At 46.0% G+C, this 20,212-nt stretch overlaps 1 protein-coding gene across 1 annotated transcript in view; it reads right to left on the reverse strand.

Moving 5' to 3' along the window:
* Nucleotides 1-20,212, reverse strand: part of LOC142560535 (histone acetyltransferase KAT6B-like) — a 35,830-nt gene that overhangs the window by 10,168 nt on the left and 5,450 nt on the right. The window contains exons 2-4 of the mRNA XM_075672711.1: nucleotides 5,668-5,842; nucleotides 3,836-3,948; nucleotides 1,058-1,139 (exon numbers count right to left, since the gene is read on the reverse strand). Coding sequence (XP_075528826.1) covers nucleotides 1,058-1,139; nucleotides 3,836-3,948; nucleotides 5,668-5,842 — 370 coding nt within the window. The remainder of the gene's footprint in view (nucleotides 1-1,057; nucleotides 1,140-3,835; nucleotides 3,949-5,667; nucleotides 5,843-20,212) is intronic.

A 20,212-nucleotide genomic window follows, 5' to 3' on the forward strand; every position in this document is an offset into this window, starting at 1 on the left:
CGAAGCATTCTCAAGTGCATGTGTCTACGGCGCCTTTTTGTGTGTGTGTGTGCTGCAGTTTATTGCCACACATGCTGCACATTATTTTAATTTCTTTACCCTGCCTTGATATTTATTTAGGATGCTGAGGGTTTTTCAAGCTGTCCTTCTGTGCCTTTTCTGCCACCCTGCTTTATATAATGAATGGGAAACACCAGAAGAAAAGAAAGGTCAGACACCATGATGCAAACCTGTGCCCACTCCAGAAGGCTGAACAATATTGCCGCCATGTCCCCCTATGTGATTGCCTAGGCCTCTTGTGTGCTGCCTGCACTCCTGCTTGACACATTGTAGACTACTGATTAGTGCTGTAAGAATACTGAATATAATAAACTTCAAATCGAATATTGAATCAAATAATAAAAAGAATGGAAAGATTGATTTTAATATTGAATATCAGATAATTTAACACAGTTTTGTGCTTATGATCTTTATTCAAAAGAACATGGCTCTGCACATGCTCACATTACCTAAGCCAAATGTTACTAGGTAGTATCATGTCATAAGAAGCAAACAAACAATGACGCCAAGGACAACATAGGGGAAATTAATTGTACTTATGAGTGAATTAAAGAAATGCTAAATTAATGGAAATTAAAATGCATTGAAAAAACAACCTGCCGCAGGTGGGGAACGATCCCATGTCTTCGCATTACGTGTGCGATGTTCTACCTGTTGAGCTACCGCGGTGCCATTCCCCCATCCACTTTCTGAGGTATTTATGTTTTACTGCTAATACTAACCCTGTGAGTGTTAGCCAGCGCCACCACTCGCAAACCTTGGCGGTGGATGTGGAACATCCTTTCTGCCGCAGGTGTCACGAGTATGTGATCTATCTGGGGTGACAGCAACTGGTCAATAAACCCACACGTGCTACCTTAAGGCATCAATGTTGCCTGATGCATGGGCAAATATATGCAGTGAGATGTCTATGGTGTAGCTTCCATAGCATTGCCGGCTATGTGCGAAACGAAGCACATACATAACATCAAGAAGAATGTAGACATGGATCACTTACGTTGTGGCCTGTGCGTCAGCTTCGGCCTGTGGCACACCATGTGGTAACCTCGATCACAGCCATCACAAATGATGAGTTCGTCCTGGAAGGCAGGGAGAGGATACACCGAAAGGGCTTGCCTGGCTCTATGTGAAGACTTGCATGATACACGAGCGCTACCACTCTGGCTGCAGTTCCTGTGGTAACCCGAGCACAGTTGTTGCTTTTGGCACACTATAATAGGTGATGTTTGCCGATCAAGAGCCAGTGGTCTGCTCTAGCTCAATGATCCACTATCCAGCACGTGCGGTTAGCAAGCCACTTTCTACAAAAGAGAATTCATGCCTTTCAGAACTTTCAAACATAGTCTGGCCAAAAAGGTCAAAGTAACTGATGCTGAATTAATGCAATTCAAGTACTAAATAGAGTATGACAATTTCAGAAAGAAACACCACGTAGACAAATTGCTTATAAATTAGCTATTTAGTGGTGTGAAATTTTACACGGTGATCCAGGTTTGGTGACAGTATATGCAGTATGCAGCTAAGGAAGAAAATGAGTTGAACTTTTACTGTCTGTTCTTCACTTTATATGTCTCATACCCTAATGAGATAGAGAGTATTGAATGGAGCTTAAAAGCAATTTTTGATGGAAGTGAAATTTTGGAACTTTTAAAAATCAAATTTTTCACTAGTGTACATAGCTTCCGTGCAAAATTTAACATTTGATATACAAGTGGGTGCGTCACAAAAAGCTTGCAAGAAATAGCTGTTTTTTATATCGAAACTAGGGAAGAAAAAAGCAAAACAAAGCTGCCATTACCGCTAATCGGAAGTGAATTATGACCTGGAATGTGCGACTTCTCTGCAAGATCTCAGAGATAATGTGGTGCCTGCAGCACGCTGGAAAACCTCAGAGGCTGTTATCAGTATCGCTTCAGAAGTATGACATCTGTTGTCATTCCGACTTGCGCCATGTGTGGTCACAACAAGGTGCACATGTCGCCTTCTTAGGTATTGTTTAAAAGCTTCTAATAAAGAATTATACAATTACCAGCCCTGCAGCTTTGTCAAAACTGATTGAATAGTATATATTACTCATTTATAAGAAATTTTGCTATATTGCTCTTTAACTAGCCTACATTGCAGTTACACTCCATGCAGTTACAGATACCATACAGTAATGCTATATCACACTCACTCTAGCAGTTTCTATTATCTTCTCAAAACCAAGTGTCAGTGAAAATCCGGCAGGAAGCCTGTGATAAGCTCCTGATAAGAAAGGAGCAAATAAAGTATGTCCTCTGCAGTTGTTTGGCCTGCCTTAACATTAGAACCCAGAAATACAATGATGACAGTTGTCTTTTTCTTCCAGACTGCAGCTACTTTCAGATTTTGTATTGATGTGAAGAAGCAAAGGCATCTCCCTCATGCTTTCCGTTATGTCAGTTACTGCAGTAACACCTTTACTATCAAAAAGGAAGAGTGGCCCTTGTTAATCTTGAAGTGCTAATATGGGCATAGCGTTTTGCACTAGGGATACAAGAGAAAGATCTGGAACTAGCGCCTGCAAATGTTGCTAGTATGGCAGGTTTGCCAAGATGGGAATGATGATTTATCTGAATCGAGATTATCTGATCTAGAGATTTATCTGAATCGAGTCGTTCTGGCTTCCGACTGTCGTGGACATGTGTTGATGGGCAAAAGCAGGCAGGCAAGTAGCAGGCAGGCAAGCAGCCGGGAAAATGTGCACCCTCTAAACCAAGATACAACTCTGTGGCGGTGATAGTGGCAAGTGCACTTGGACGGCCGCTTTTATACATGTGACTTCAAATCTTCCCGATGCGGTCACTGTGACAAGATAAATTCTAGAACATGCTACCATCATCTTTTACCATGCCCGCAAACTGGTAAATGACAGGCCCAGCTGTCAGGAAAGTATTACTACGTTTTGAAATCATGCTTGATCTGTTATCACGAGCGCATTCTTGTGCAACAACAGAAATGCGATAAAGAAGTCTTATAGTGAGAGGGAATGCAATTCGTAAGGCAATATGGTCACTGTGGTTTTCCACATTAAGCTTTGTGAAGCTAATTTGCCACTTTATAGCGATGCTTACAATCATTTCGCTTCTACGTGCTACCATTCGACATTTCAGGCAATTACATAGCACAGAAGGGATTTTTTAGAATATCAAACGTGACCAGCTGCAGTGACTGCCCCTGACCAAATGTCATCCACAAGTAATGACATGTATACTTGGCAGTGTCAAGAGCCAAGTGCAGGAAATTATCTGATAGAATGAGTTAGCTGTGAATGCAAGATGCTTGAAGTCTCTAGAAACGTAGCAAGGCCACCATACAGCGCAGCTGAACCACATAAAACAATTAACAGAGCCACAAAATGCAGTTCTCAAAGCAGTCATACCAAAGTGTAGAAAAATTAATTTATTATTTCTAATTCCCCAATGACGAATCATTTCTGTATAAACCAACACAAATTGGATGAACGTTGATAATGAGGACACTGCAAAAAGAATTCAGAAATGTGCACAGTAAAAGAAAAATTCATCTTTGTCTTAGGACGAAATTTCATTCCAACTGCAAGGTTATATTTTCTACATTTTCTAAAGAACCTGTTTGTTGATTATTTCGCAGTGTTATGCTACACATTGCAGTCAATGCTGAATGTTCACAATTGCCACTGTGGTTGAACGACTGCAGGTCTAGGTTTCTCTCCAGTGTCATCAGTGCCAAACCATACACAGCTATGATTGTTCGTTTCCCGGGAGTTACTCACATTGTCGGCAGTCGCGCTGCACCCTGAGCACGTCTTGCAGTCGACGCACTGCCATGTCGCGAGCCGGGCCGCAGCAGCTAGTTCCGCAGAGTAGTTGAGGCAGGAAGGATGAGCTGCACGCGGAAACGGACGAAAACACATGCCACGGCGCGTCAGTCGCGCCGAACCACTGTTCTCACCGGGCATTACTATTGCAAGCTCGATAGCAAACGAGGATGTCTAACAGCAATGGCTCCTTGAACTGAGGAAGATGGCTAAACTGTCACTCTTTCAAGGGCAACCAAAAGAAAACTGCTGCAGAGCAGTACTGATATTGAGTTGTTTTTGTACATGCAACAGCAAGCGCGCACACAAAGGTCAACATGACCCAATAACTGCCACGAGTAGGAGCTGTATTCCCTCTGGCTTTGCCACTGCAGTTTTGCAAAAGATTGAGACAGTGCAAGATCCTCATTGTGCATTGTGTGTGTATAATGGAGCATCTTGTGAGCCCTCCATTTACTTGGGCAGAGCATTGACACCCTGAAACAGAATTCACACATTGCTGCTTTTATACAAGTTTAAGACAGCTAAAGAATTGCACATCCAGAAAAAAGCAAAAGGATTTATAAAGTTGTCCAGAAAAAGAAGAATGTCAAACGTTTTTGCACGGCACGAAAACCGTGGAAACAAGAATGCAGTGCGGCACAAACTGTAGAAATTGTGCTTCAAGAGAAGCACACAAGCATGAACGTTTAGTGCACCTGTGAATGTGTTCCATCTGTCATCTCAAAGGTCGACTAATATACCACTACTGTCCAAGAGCGGTCATTGTCTCTAGCATTGCAGCCAATGTGTGCCGTACTCTACCGACACACATCAACACAGCACAACATGCATTTGCATTCTGCCCTGTCCAACTGCTTTAATTGCATTTTCTCACCTAAACTTATACTTTTTCACAGTTTGCATTCAAAACCTTTGGCCATGATGTTCTAATCAATTATAAAAGGTGATTTTTCTTAATTAATCAATTACTGGTGGCCACACCCAATGGCATAAATTGCACATATGCATATAGGGGTTTGCAATATTGGGTACTGAACATTTCAAAATGGTAATCGCAAATCTAGGTGCCCCAGTATACCTAGTGACTTAGAAACCTAAAGGTCTTTAGGGCCACTGGTGTTGACACCTGTTGTGTACTGTATTGGTGGAATGAAACGCAACAAAAACTTTGAAAAGAACACCCCATACGTGCAATTTCTCAAGAGGGTGACATGATGCTGCTATGAATCTGGTTACTAAAGATGATGTGAACTCTGATCTTAGCGTACAAGCCAAAACTATGCCAATGACAGACAAACTGGAGATGATGGAAATGAAAGTTTGCGCATCAGCCCTAAATTGACACGTTTCATTCCGTGAGTACGATACATACAGAGACCACAACCATAAATTGTTGTGCTAACCATAGCATGTTAGCAGCAGAGACACTGTCGAAGGTCACAGCAACAGGTGTAACAAAAGACATAGTTTCGTGCTGTTATGGGGCAGCAAATTTATGCTGTCGCATTTATATTGCTAAATATGAAGACTACACTTATGAAAACTGTACTTATTATAAGATGTGTATGTTCATGTAGGTAAAAAAAATTCTACTGTCTATCCACAGGAGACTACGAAGACTCCTGTGGATCTACACTTAGCTAAGCCCACCATGCACAACCCTAACAGAGCTATCATTAAATAAAATGAAGCACCAAAGTTTCTGTGACCACCAGTTTGGTATCACAGTCACTCAGAGCCAACAAGGGTGCTGCCCCCCCCCCCTTAGCAGTTTCATCACTAACCCTTAGTGTTGCAGTCTCGACAGATGAGCAGTGTCTTGTAGTCGTTGCTGGTTGGCGGCACAGAGAGGTAACAGACGAAGCAGTGCGGCTCGTCCTCCTCGAAGAACTCGGTCACATCCATTGTCGGACTGTCCAGGTTCTCCAGGAAGTCCGGCCCATGCGTCTTCTTGATCCTCTGTGGTTGCATATGGCCAACAAACACCACAGGACAACATTAGATTAGTCAGGCAAGACTTTGCGGCATGGCCACCAGGACTGCAGCATATGCCGTGTCCCTAACCAATGACTTTTGGCAACACGTCTTCCTTCAGAACAAGCACCATTCTTTCTTTCTCTCTCCACGAATAAAAATTCACATTCCAGCTGTGGACCACAGAAGAGTCCATGCAACATTCCAGCAAGCCAATTCATTTCGGATTAACTTGCCTCAAGGCAGATTTCTCCCCCATGATACATTGTTGGCATATGAATTGAGCTTGAACGTCAAAGAAACATTGCATCACTTTGCCTGTGCAAAGGTCAAGGTTTTGTGGTCAAGGGACCCATACGAGCACCGAAACAGTAATGTACGTGTTATTTTTGCATTGCCTAAGTGCACATATTTTTCTATTCCTTCCTCAAGATGTAGCTTGTGGCAACTGTGTCAAGTCACTCAAAATATGTTGAGACATTTGATGCACATCACTGAATGCCACACACAGGAAGGCAGGAGTAATCAGGGATAGAAGCGGCCAAGAAAGCTTTATAGCAGCTCTGGGAGCAGCAAATTCGGCACTTTGGAGCAGGTTTGGAGCACTGGGGCATGAATTGTACGTTTTGGAGCAGTAAACATGCATATTGGAGCAGCTTGGCAAATGTCAATGTGAAAGAAATACAGGCATATGAAGAAAACGTCTTTTTTATTTGACTTAGCAGAACACTATTAGGTTATGGCAGGTCAGTTCTGCGGAAGGCCGCAAGGCAAGCAAAATTTATGACAGGAAAAAATTGTCATCCACCCGACTGTAGCATGAAGCTAAAGGAAGCCCACACGTTTCTCAGAAACCAACACTAAATTACATACCAGTTGTGCCAACTAAATGTGGCCAAGAAAAAATACCTTGGACACTTTCCATCAACAGCGCCCACTCTATGCTGACAGGCTTGTTTTAATGCCAGTCGTGTCTTTTCATTGACAGCAAACTACTAATATTTAATTTTAATGAACTAAAATTCATTACCTTACTTATTCAATAAGGTGCCAATGTAAAGGTTGTAGAATATGCTGAGAAATGAACAATAACAGCGTATATAGCAACCTAGGTCTTATGTGGTCCTTTTTTCTGACAAAAAAAAAGGAAAAGACTGCAAATTCTTCTTTTAAGTCCACATGACGTGTCTCCGCACCAGTAATGTAAGTAATCTCAGACGTAAATGTCGTCATCAGTGCATTGTGTATATTACCATAGAGTTTCATACAATAATTACTAGAGAGAACTCTGGCGCTGCAGTCCTTCAGCCACCATGGGAATGATGGGAAGTACATGGATTTGTCTCATCTTCATGCTCGTGGATTGAGGCGTTGTGGATTTCAGAGCAACATATACTTTTTGAAGTGCAGAAAATGCTGTGAACATGCGTAATTGCTACTAATTGCAACAATTCAGCTAGTCGAAATGGCCAAATCGAAACATGCGAAGCGTCTTAGGGGACGGCTTGCCCGCGATAAATAGCACAAGGGCATTTTATGTCGCTTGTCGATACATGCGTCCTTCACGTAATGGTTTCACTATCAGGCTTCTGTGCTAGAAGTCCTGTGTTTGAATCCTGCCGTTGAACAATTTCGATAATGTCTATTTAATGATTTATTAGTACTTTGTTCAAAATGACCACTTTATACAGTAACGAAGCTGTCTGAAGCCAGAAGGATGAAGTTTAGGCAAATCCACACGCTCCCCATAATTTTCATGCTGGATGAACCGTCCCCGCTGCAGCTCTCATAGAGACTAGCACCAGAGTTCCCTCTAGTAATCACTGTATCAAACTCTATGATATTATGAATGTGCAAACTTGGGTCACGATGTTATAACAGTTCGCTTTCCGAACTCCTATTCCAGTGCCCCTATTTGATGAGGTTTGCGTAAAGAATGATGCAATCTTTGGCATGCTGAAGCACTGTCACGGTCACAGCGTTTTTCTTTTAAATTTATTTATTTCAGGAGGCCCCTTTCTAGGCAAAAAAGTTTTCAGGAATTCTAGGTTGTTTTAAGTGCTGTTATCGGTCATCTGTCAACGTTATCCACAACGTTTTCACTTGCATCTCAACGACTGGGTAAATTTATAAATTTGGCTAAATAGACTATTTGTGCACAATGAACAAGAAATATTCACAGTGGCCAGCATGAGCAACACCCTCCATGGTGCAGTGAATGCTGTTCGCGTAGTGCTCTCGGGTAATCATTAATTCTTGGCAACCTTCAGTCAAGATAGCAGAATACTGCGGATTAAATGCGAAGTGACATACTGGTCATTGCACGCTTGCCAATAATTCACATCGATTGCCAAGAAAAAGCTCAAAGATATTTTCGAAAACAGTAAAGGGATAAAAATGTTCACTGGCTTTCCGGTCTGCTTTGGTGACCAATATTCTGAATAAGCTCGATTATTCGGGCGAACAATCTTTGGGGGTTTGCGGTTTCACCAAATGTTTAATTACAATCATAATTTGGCTGCTAAGGCTGACTAAATATGAAACTTTACATCCTCGGCTTGTGTTTGGCAGCAGCAAGAGCCTGATTGTGTGTGGTGTGGCCTGGCAGAAACTAGTGTACCTTGTGCGTGCAAACTTGATTGCGGATGCCAGTGTATACTTGTGACCAAGAAGTTTCATGAAAGCAAGCAGGTCGTTTGTCGGCGTGCCGCACTATCATCCTGGTAACCGGACGTGGTGCAGGTGTGAAATAGATTTAGAACATCACGCACGGCGTTCGCCCATTAATCAATGCAGTACCAATATGTTGCAAAATCAAATGCTAAACTATATAATGAAACTGATGAGCTACACGTTGAGCAGACTGTACAACCTTATTCATTCAGCGTGGCTTTCATTCCCTACTGCCCCATGAAATGAAATCAGTACCAGTTCAAATCATCTTTCGCTAGTCTGCGCACATATACGCTAACGTGTAGTACCTTTATAAAACATTCATAACTCGTTGTACAGCACAACATAGTTTTCCTTTTCTTGTGGCCTACTTACAATTATACCACCAAACAAACCCACACTCCAACGACACTGACGCTGAAACGAATTGCTTAGGCTTGGATTGCTGGGCTAAGTGCTAGCCAACTCATGTGTGGTTTCCAATGAACAAGCACATTCTGCTAAATTTGGCAACTCCACTTGAAATTACTGTTTTGGTGCAGGATGGCACACCTTGATGGTTTGGCACATGGCGCAGCACTTCCATCCCAGAGTCATATAAATCACCTTCATGACATTCTCGGTGCTCAGATGTAAGAAGAAAGGCATATTTGAAAGCTTCGGTACACAACATGTGGCCATAGCTACCGACTTAGCGTGTAAGGAAGCCACTGAATTGATTGCATGTACCACCTTCGCAAGTCACACAGAAATTGATGCATAAACTGAAGTAATAAGATTGCTTTAGCTTATAAAAGGTGCATGTTGAGCAGGTTTTCACAATACACATGAATGACAACTAGAACCAAACATTACGCCAAGACAGGCAAGACAGTGCCTTTCTAGCAGCCATGACGGGCACGTACACAGTGCAGAAGACAATAGTTTTTCTTCCAAGAAACTATAGCTGATTTGCAATACACTTGTAAAACGTGCAAGCCTAACTTCTGACGGCAAGTCATGGGACATGATGACTCTGTCGTGATCAAGTTTGGTTCAACCTGGACTATGCAAAGTACCTTACGACACCGATTTCTCAACAGGCTCATACAAGCTATTGCCGAATTATGACTTTCTCAAATGCATCAGCACTGATCTGCATCAGCCGGCCATGCATGTAATCAGTAGGAAGTCACTGCTCGCGAGCTGTTTCAAGAGCAAAGAGAAGCAAAATGTCTCTTAAATGACGCCACTAATCAAACGAGCAAAGAAAGAAAAAAAAGGAAAAAAGAAAGTCAAGAGTAGAAGGCTGAAGCAGACCACTCGTCCACTGGTAGCCCGCTGTACAGGAGGAGGGTCACATGGTGGTCTTCCAGGAAAGACAGATGGCACAGCTCCTGGCTTCAAGTTGTGGCAGACGACAGGCCCATCGGCATAGTCCTCTGCCGTGAAGTGCAGGCAGCATACGACGCTAGTGGCCGAAGCCCCTTTGGGACAGACATTTTCTCTAGCCACTGCTTTCAGCCATCTTTGCCGAGTCACGGGGTCAGACGGGAACTCGTGGAAGATCACACCAGGCTGTTTTTTGTTTTTGGATGATCGGCAAAAAGGAACGCAGCAGTAGATCATTGGCCCTCTGTAAAGAGTGATTCAGGCAGGCAGAGTGTAGTGGCTTTTCAGGCCAATACAATCGGGACTTTATTTCCTGTGCCAAGCCAGCCCTCATGATTTCAATAGTCTCAAAACAAAAATAATTAAAAATTTAGTCTTGAAGCACTAAGTACCAAAACCACGGTCTAATTATGAGGCGTGCCGTAGTAAGGGACTCTCGATTAACTGTGCACCTAAATTTAAGTACACAAGTGTTTTTGAATTTCGCCCCTATCGAAATGCATTCACCTCAAAACATTCAATTGATTAGTGGCTCACTAATCAATAAAACAGGTGATCGAATAATTACATTTCTTCAGCATTTTTCTCAAATGATGCCAAGTGTCGTAGATATTTGCAAAATACACACGAAGCGGATGCACAAACTGTTACGGTTGTGCAAAAAACCCCTCCCCCACCTTCACCTCCTCGCCCGCCCCATCGCGTGCCAGTGCTGGCGCCTATGCACAATTGAACGCGTATGCGCTGATGAAAATTAGCTTACGCGGCAAATGCAACGCACGAAAACATTTTCTTCGAGACGACCTATTTATCAATTTGTAACTATACGGATGTGAAGGCGTGGCAAAATGTGCAGTCAGCACATAAGTGCACCAGTGTTGTCAACAAACTGCACTTGGGACACGCGAGAGCCGCGGAACAGCTGACTTGGGTCGTACGCAACCAATGGGAAAGCAAGCAAAGCAAATAAATATCCGTGACCTCGTTCCGGCACAGCGTCGGGCTACAGTGCGCAGACTCCGGTTAGCTTGGACGTTCGATTTGTTTACGTACGCGGGAGGAAACACAAACGCGAGACACAAGCCTCTAAACCAAGGGGCGGCGCAGCTGACCCGAGAGATATACAACAGCTTCGCACGTCGCAATCACTTGCGGCGAGACGAAGAGCGCGAGTAGACTCCGACATACAGCGACAGGCGAATGAAACAAAAAATAGCTAGGAGTGCGGGACTCGACCAAGGCCATTTATAGAGCGCGACGAGAAACTAGACTGCCCTACGCTGGCACCGTCCATGCGAAACAACCAGAACCGATCGCGGACTCGAAAAGTGTCTCGTCGGCCAGCGACCAACCAGCGATGACATCGCCACGAACGTCTCCATAGTCCGCGTTTGCTCGCGGAGAGATCGCAAGTAGGAGACGTATATATAAAAAAAGAAAAACCACTTTTAACGGCAGCTAGCGCGAAAGGGTGGCGACGGTGTTGGTAAGGTGCAAGCGCCGTACCGAGTTTCGCCGTTCAAAGCATGTCGGAAATTTACCTCGGCGCTGGTGGCTTTCCCTTGAGCATCGCGGAACGGCCTCTCGGCAACCAAATCTGAACGGTATTCCGCACACGCCTGGCTCAGATGAGACCACGGACGTCTGCGATCTTCCTCCCTTTCTTTTTTACTCGCTTCCTCGCTCACCGTTTGTTGCGGTACGAGAGACGAGCGAGGAGGAGCAAAAAAATAAGGAGCGCATTCTCCTTTCTCTCGAACTGAGGAGATCGGAAGAGAGAGAAAAAAAGGGAGGAGAGAAAGCGGTGGATTAACGACGTCAGGGGAGAAACAGCTGGAGATATCACGGTAGTTTCGGGAAGAACGACAGCGCCGCGCGAGAGCAAAGCTGAAGTAAAATACGGGCGCCGGAATCACTGAGGCCCTTGTTGACTTCATAGGCTTGCGACAGAGGGCGGGACCAGTCCTTTTCGATCGTTGCTTTTCCATTTGAACAAGACCCTTGCTCCTGCTGTATGCCCCGCTTAGGCTTTTGCTCGAATTACGATTTGAGACCGCACCGATGACCGCTGTAGCGGCAGCATCCACAGTGCGTCGCCAAAGCGTTGAAAATGCGTCTCGCTTGAACACCAGTCGTTGCAACCAGTAGAGTCCCGCGCATCTCCTTCTATCATCATTCCTGTACCAGGTTCAAAATTTGCTGCCACGCGCAGCACCTCCGCAAGAGGGAGCGTTCAAAAATCACTATCGGCGCCGTACGGACTTCGTTGTCCATCGATATTTGCTTGGCTTCTTGCCAGAGCCTTCGCTCCACTGTTTGGCTCTCGCGAATCGCCGGTGTTTACTGGGCGACGTTTGTTAACATCCATCATATCGTATTGGGAGCAGTTGCAACCTTCAAAAGATGGCGATGCAATCCATCCGCGCGGGTGTGTATTTAGAGATGCGAGGCAGTGTTAATGATTGAAGTAGATACCTCTCATATCATACCACTTTGCTTCGGGTGATTGACAAGTTGATAACGAGGTATGGCGCAAAAGGGCACGCAGGATGACAGAGGAGACAAAAGCGCTTTGTATTCGTCTCCCCTGTCCTGCGTGCCAGTACTAATTGGGCCGCCAGTCTGTTCTTCTGAAGTTTATAACGTGACGTCACGGAGACAAGTAGCCGCCAAAGTGGCCAATTCTATTGCACATAGTGCGAGTTTTCTAGAACACAAGATTAGTACCTGAGGCAAAGTGCTAAAATATTCATTACCGCCTTCAACGATTGGTGGGGCAGAATTAATCGTAAATTTAACTCTCATTCATAACTCTACAATTCAATAATATAAAAAATCTTCATATGGTTGTTACGGCTTCATATGTTTGTTATTATACAAATTGAGCACCTCCGTTGCTATCATTCTTTTCACGCCATAAAAAAGTTGCAAGCACGCTTCTGCACGCAGCTTCGTTTCTGACTCGACACGCCAGCGGGTGAGTAAGATGTTGGGCTGACACGACTGACCCTGCAGTCGACACAGGCTTCGCAATAGAGCTGACTCAATCTGCCCCGACGCTTCCGCGGCCCGACACGAACCGCTATAGCGTTTCAATGAACCGGCGAACGAATTTTGACCCGCCAAGCCGACTCGACTTTGTCGGATTCACATAAGCACAGCCCCACAAGTATTGTTCGGACGGTCGAGCGAATCAGCGATTCACTCCACCGCCGCGTGGAAGTTGTCGTGGCGAACTAGAGTTACGGCGGAGGGGGCATCGAGGCACCCCAGCTACTGAAATGGGATAGTTGTTGAGTTGAGCGGTTGTAGGCTACTGGTGGGATTAGCCTTGCAGTTGCTGCTGGCAATTACTCCACCGTAGCGACACTTAAAATACATAAATCATATAAATCAGACACAGACCTCACAACTACACATAGTCACTCCTAAGGTCACCATGTGGAGGCCAAATCCGTGTCCTGCAGGTAATTTAAGAGAAGGCGAGAAACCTCCTTCCTATCTAACTGGTTCCCGCGCGGGAAAACAATGTCCTGAAGAGAAATGTGAGGAACTCCTGTCTTCTTGAGGGGCCCGAATAACACACTCCGCGTTATACAGAGTACAGCACATAAGGTAATGTTCTATGTCACCGCACACACCACACGTTGAACATAATGGAGACAACGCCAGGCCAGTCTAATACATCCACGCAGGGGTACGAGCAGAGCACGTGCGAATGCGGAGCAGTAAAGTGGCTTGGTTTCTTTTGAGCCACTTGGTCACAAAAAGCATTATTACTATTCTCGTTGTGTTGCTGTTAAATATTGGGCTTTAACGTCCCGAAACTGCGCAATGGCCGAGTTACGAGGGACGCTCATAGTGGAGGGACTTATAATTCTGACTAACGACGCGGCCGGCAGTCCGATGATGTCACCATGGTCTGCACCATGGTGGAGTAAGGTATTATTGGCCCGACATTCAGGACGTTTCAGAACACACACACACTTGTATTTAAATTTTGTACAAAAGATGAGAAACGGTGCAGAGAAAAAGTTCACTTCAAGTTCAAGCTGCCGATTATGATCACAAAGAGTACGTAACTAACCGTTCCTTCGTTCCGCGGTCACGTCACCTTCCCCCAATCCGGTGTGATGCGTGACATCGTATTCGGTCAATCCGGAGGTTCGCAGCGTTTTTCCTCCGAGAAGAGCTTGGCCAAAATACGCACGTCACTGTGCATGAACCGGGAAAGAGGGAAGCACACACTGGCCTCGTCTCCAGGACATGGACGTGGCAGTTTGGGCGCGTTGAAGGAACCGTTAAGAGACAGAAAGGGAGCGGTTTGGATCAGAGAGCAAACGGGTACAGACGATATTCTAATTGACTTCTCGAGACATCAAGAGAAAAAAATGGAGCTGGGCAGGTCATGTAATGCGCCGGTTAGATAACCGTTGGAGCATTAGGGTTACAGAATGGGTACCAAGAGAAGGAACACGTAATCGAGGACGGCAGAAGACTAGGCGGGGTGATGAAATTAGGAAATTCGCGGGCGCTAGCTGGATTCGGTTGGCGCAGGACAGGGGTAATCGGGGATCACAGGGGAAGGCCTTCGTCCTGCAGTGGACATAAAACAGGCTGATGATGATGAAGGGCCGTATGCGTCCGGTTCGTTCTTTTCTCATACCCATGACACACGGACCTAAAGTCCTGTGAAATAAACCGCTCTTTTTAGTGGCACGAGCATAGAGCGACACTCCTGTTTCTTGCGCAGCACTTCCGGTTCACCTCCGAGACGACCAGGGACGAAATTCAAAATAAATAAAAATGAAAAAAAACGAAATTAGAAAATAGTACAGTACAAAATTCACGGGTTTCATTGTAGATTTGATATCCGAGCATAACTTTAGTTACTGAAATGTCTGGAATAATTAGAGTTACTTAGAAATTACCGATTAGCACACACTAAAGCCCAGAATCGTAGCTTTTAGAGACCCACCACGTGAGCACGACTTTGGCGAAATTCCTGGAAACCCGGAAGTAATGACGTCGCACGCAAGAAGAAGGAATACCTAACCGGCTAATTAATGGAAAACAGTTGCTTGGCATAGACTGAGCATATGCCTAGCAGAGCGGATGTGACGTCACTCCCTCCTCTCTCGCTTCTCCTCTCCCGGCTCACTCGCCCGCAAGAAGCTGCGCTAGCCACCCTAGCTGCGCGCGCTCGTTCTCTGACGTCAGCACTGGAGAGGTGCGCTTCGTGCGCCGCTCGCTGGGGGCTACGCCCCGCCAGGTAGCGCTCACTGCGCTTCGTCCTTCCTCGCTATTCGCCCGCATATCGTGCCAGGGGTACGAGCGCCACTAAGAGACACCCAAGTCAAAGATTAGGGTCGCGTACCACTTTTCTTTTTTTACGCCGAAGTACACCTTATCAGCGTTTCGCCGCTGACACATGGTGCGGCGCCGTCTTTTTGTAAGTTTTCAGTGATCAATGCAGCCACAGAACAGGCATATGGAGCAAGCCTTTTTCTATTGAAACTGACGAAACGTTAACAGAAGATAGCGCATACGGTCATATTGCTTCAGTGCTACCTAAAAAAATGGATCTTACAAGCGCTAAAATTTTTAGGCACCACTGTGTTTCGTCCCGCTTGTGTTGGTGATGAGTTGCGTCCCATGGTTACCCCCCTTTAGGCCAATCAAGGCGCTGGGATATTTGCCCTTCCGTAAGGGTAATATATAATAGTCATAATAGCCATAAGGGGTAATGTATAGTCACCCCGAGATGGGATGGAAAAAGAGAAAGGCACACAGGTCATCGACGGGAGATAAAGGCACCACGAGGTCGTTTGAAGGAATGTATTGGACAAACTCATTTGGCCGTGTCTAACTCTGACTATGGCTCTCACGCGGGCGTCGGCTCCATAGGGTCAACGCCCGATCATAACAATAACTACATCCAAGACACAGTGCACGAGCGCTTGCGAGTACCGCGACTTTCGGCGCAGTAGTGCAAACACCAAAGCCCACCGCGAATATGATTATTTAAACTTGTTGTGGGAGTAATCGCGGTTATAATACGAACTTGGCAATTTAGTGCCACGGTTTGCAATCACATGTAAAGGTATTATTTGATCAGTCATTGTTACAAGTGGCATTTACGACGTTAAACAGTATCTCCCGGGTGAAAAAAATATGCAGATCCCACGCACAGTGGGAATCGACGTAAGCGGAGCTTTCCGTGCTGCATTTTTTGATTGACGATAATTAGCGGTGATGTTGACGGCTAAAGTTTAATTTCTTCAACGTTTAGGCTAACACGAGAGTGGTGAGTTGATGTTAAACGTTACCTTGCGTGCACCACTGCTGTTTGTCTGCGTAGTACAGAAAACACAGAGGCAGAGGTGTTTGCATGAGGCGTTGTTGTGCGCCACATTTCATAACCTCTCAGAGGGCTGAGCGTTGTCATTTCCTCACATGGCACATCGCGTTGTGGCAGAAGTATTGAACTTGGACTATGGGGCTGTACGTGTCAAAACCACATTCGGATTGTGAGGCAAGTCGTAGTGGCGGATTCCGGATTAATTTTGTCACAGGGACGTTCTTTAATGTGTACCAAAATCTAAGCGCACGTGCGTTTTCTATTTCGCCTCCGTCGAAATTGTGGCTGCCGCGATTGAGATCAAATCCACGACCTTTAGCAATGCCATAGCCGAAAAGCTAACGCGGCGGGCACAGAAGTGTTGATTTGACAGTCGACCGCTTCCGTAGTGTCTCCTGGACCCTGCGGTGCGCTTTAATTAATGCGGTTCTGCTTCTGCGCGCCCTGCGTAAGTTGCCCGCTTGACCTATTTGCATGGCGTTTCTTTTTTTTAGAAATAGCAGCAACGTACTGTACCTTACCTTGAACTTAAGCTTATCCTGTATCTCCGCAACCACTGTCGTATAGTAGTGGGGTTTCTATGCCTTCTCACAGCCCCTTCCCCCCCTCTTATATGGGAACTGCCTCCACTCCTCCCTCTCTTTCTTCTCTTCATCTCCTCTCTACAGTTCCATCTGCGTCCCCTCTGGCCTCGCACGTTAGTCGAAAGGGAAGCGCTGCAGTTTCTGCAATGCTTCTGAGAGGAGTCACGGATAATTACAGCTGTCAAGCGGCTAAAGTGGGGACGGCCAAGGAGGGGGCATTGTGCACATTCGACGCGGTGGGGTGAAAACTAGTTTCTCCCGTCGCCTTTCCTCTCTTACTCGCGCCTGTCATCCACGCTCTGAACCCCTCTCCACCCCCCCCCCCCCTCGACGCGGTGTGCGCGACAGCATCCCACAGCAGCAGTGGCAAAATCGAAGGAAGAGGCAAGGAAAGCTTCGCTCGAAAAAAAAAAAAACCAATCGACCTACATTCGAGGTATTTCGGCACATGGTTACACGGAAACTGTTTTCCGTCGTCGCACTGTTTCCGGCATCAAAGAAAGCTCGCGCGATGTTTGAAGGCTCGACCGCCGGTAACAGCGAAATCGGATTACGCCCCCGAGCGCGAGCCCTCGGGCCCGGGGCGTCCGCAGTAATTGGATGGCGCTCACGGTGGAGCTAACTTGTCGCACACGGCATAAAGTACTCGTCGCAAGACTAGATTCGCGATGCGAAGTATTCAGCGGAGAATCGGCGTGAATTTCCGCAAGGAGCGTGGCGTCTGCAACCAATCTCCCTTTCTTTTTTTTTTTGGTACATATTACAAAAAAAAAAAAAAATCACCAAGCTGCCGCAATGCAAAGACAACGGTGAGATGTAGTACGTTATGCTTGTGCGACTGCAAACCCACTTAAACCTCGAGATCGAAATGCAGTGGGAATAAAATCACACGCCCAGAGCAGTGAGATTGAGGATTGGAGACTCAAACGTCAAAAAAACCTTAAAGTTCACTGGAAAGCATTTACAATGGAGTTTAATTTCCACGGCATTCCCCTGCTCCAAAGTACAGCAAGAAAGCATCGAGGTGCACTGCCTTGATGGCGGTGGCAGGGTCGTCGCCTGTGCGCGTTGAATGTGATGGCGCATTCAGCCTATATGGTGACGTCACATACAAAGCCTGACGTCACGAGGACGCAGCAGCGGTAGCAGCGACTATGCAGGCAGTATATATATATATATATATATATCCAAAACTAAGGACACCAATCGAATAAAAAAATGCGGTACACAAGGAATTGCGTGCTTCGCTCACGACTGAGAAATAGTTGATAAGATATATATATATATATATATATATATATATATATATATATATAATTATGCGGTTTTACTTGCCAACACCACGATCTGATTATGAGGCACGCCGTAGTGGAGGACTCCGGAAATTTGGACCACCTGGGGGTTCTTCAGCATGCATCTAAATTTTAATACACGGCTGTTTCCGCATTCCGCCCCCGTCGAAATGCGGCCGCCGTCGCCGGGATACAAATATAAAGAATTCAAACATTCTCTCATGACGCGTACATTTCTTTGACGTGTGCAAGGTCGGTACACGTGGCCGAGCTTCCAATAGTAACCTGGCATACGTTACTGCTGAAAGCAGCAAAGAGCGAAGAAGGGCAGTGTGTATGTGTGCGTGGTGCTTATTTTTCAGAAATGGCAGCCGTCGTATAGTAGTAGGGTTTGCTTGCCTTGTCACGTCACCTCACCCCCCCCCCCTTCTTTTGTATGGGAACTGCATCTTCTCCTCCCTGCAGTTCTATCTACGTCCCCTCTCTACTAGCACCTTAGTCGAAAGGGAAGCGCTGCAGTTTCTGCAATGCTTCTGAGGGGAGTCACGGATAATTACTGCTGTCAAGCGGCTAAAGTGGCGACGCCCAGGGAGCTCCAGAGGGCATTGTGCACATTAGACGCGGTGGGGTGAAAACGAATTTCTAGCGTCGCCTTTCCTGTCTGACTCGCCGCTGTCATGTATGGACGCGCTGTGAAACCCTCCCCCTTCAACACGGTGTGCCTGATAGCAGCAGCAGAAGTGGGAAAGTCGAAGGAAGAGGCTTCGCTCTAAAATCCTGGAACCTAACCACTTCGCAGGATTAAGTTTTCCCCTCACTCCAGTGCCGAGGCGTGTCGCGCAAGAAGACGTGCCAGCGGCCGCACACAGATCTGTACCTGCCAGATACCGACGCTGCGCACCCTGGGCAACACCACCTGGCCTATGTAGGAGATTGGGGGGGAGGGGAAGGCAAGTCGTGTGCCCGCTTCGAAAACTCCTCCACGCTGGCCGGTGAACAAAAGCGAGGGGGGACCCTGCAGATTCCCGGAATCTCACACGTGCCCGCAAGCCGTGGTGGGTCGGTTAGTGAGACGATGCTTTGTAGGCACAATGGTACTCAATGGTAGTCAGCAGGCACGCATGTGTCGCAGCTGCACGGCAGGCGGAATGACCCCAGCAAATCGCGGCGCCATATTCGCTATTGTAAATACCGTACATATATACCAAGCATAGGCCGCCGTTTATTTTTTTTTCTTCTCCCAGTAATTTACTTTCCCCCTTTTTATGGTATTCCCCTTCTGATTAGGTGTCAGCATTTCGCTGGTGCGGAGTTGCGAACTCGGATGCGCGCACGCAACGCCTCGGTCTCGCCGTGCGGAGGCTTTGTGGCCTCGCGGGAGAAACTCTTCAAGCTGCCCGCTTGTTAGAGCGTTCCATTCCAATTCCTGTGCGCGAGCTGCCTGCCGGTCGAGACAGCCAACCTCGCGCACGGGAGGCAGCTCGCGAAAAAAAAAAAATATATGACTTACAAGAACAGTCGGGCCTCTACACTTACTAAGCAGTGCCGCTGATCTGGGAGCAGGGTTGGCAAACAGTTCGCCGAAGTGATAGCACAACTGGACTAAGTTTATTTTTAAAATTCTTTTTTTTTCATGATAGTGTTGTTTTCCGGCAAAGGGCAGGACATGAGAACCGCGGTCCCAGTAGCTCTTTGGCTCAATATAGTCACTTACAACAATTGAACAACAGAAGCGTTTATTCATTTTTTTTTTCACCACGCCGTCCACAAGTATGTAAATACACGTAGACAACGCGTATTTCCATACAATAGAAATACCACGTGTATGTAAATATGTTCCTCGCCGATTTATTTAATACCGAAAGCATTAAAGGACCCTCGCCCTAGTATATGCTCTCTCCCTTTCCTCTCCCCCGCCCCAGAGCTGACCGCCGTTCAGTTAACGTGCGGTCAGCACCAATATCTTTACTGTTCATTTTTTTTTTATTTCACAATACACAATCAATCACTAAAAAAGTCAATGTGCATAGTGTGCCGTCCAATTGCGATGCGATCACTGCAATTACAATGAAAA

This window comes from Dermacentor variabilis, chromosome 10, assembly GCF_050947875.1.
Source record: "Dermacentor variabilis isolate Ectoservices chromosome 10, ASM5094787v1, whole genome shotgun sequence".
In the NCBI taxonomy this organism is placed as follows: domain Eukaryota; kingdom Metazoa; phylum Arthropoda; class Arachnida; order Ixodida; family Ixodidae; genus Dermacentor; species Dermacentor variabilis.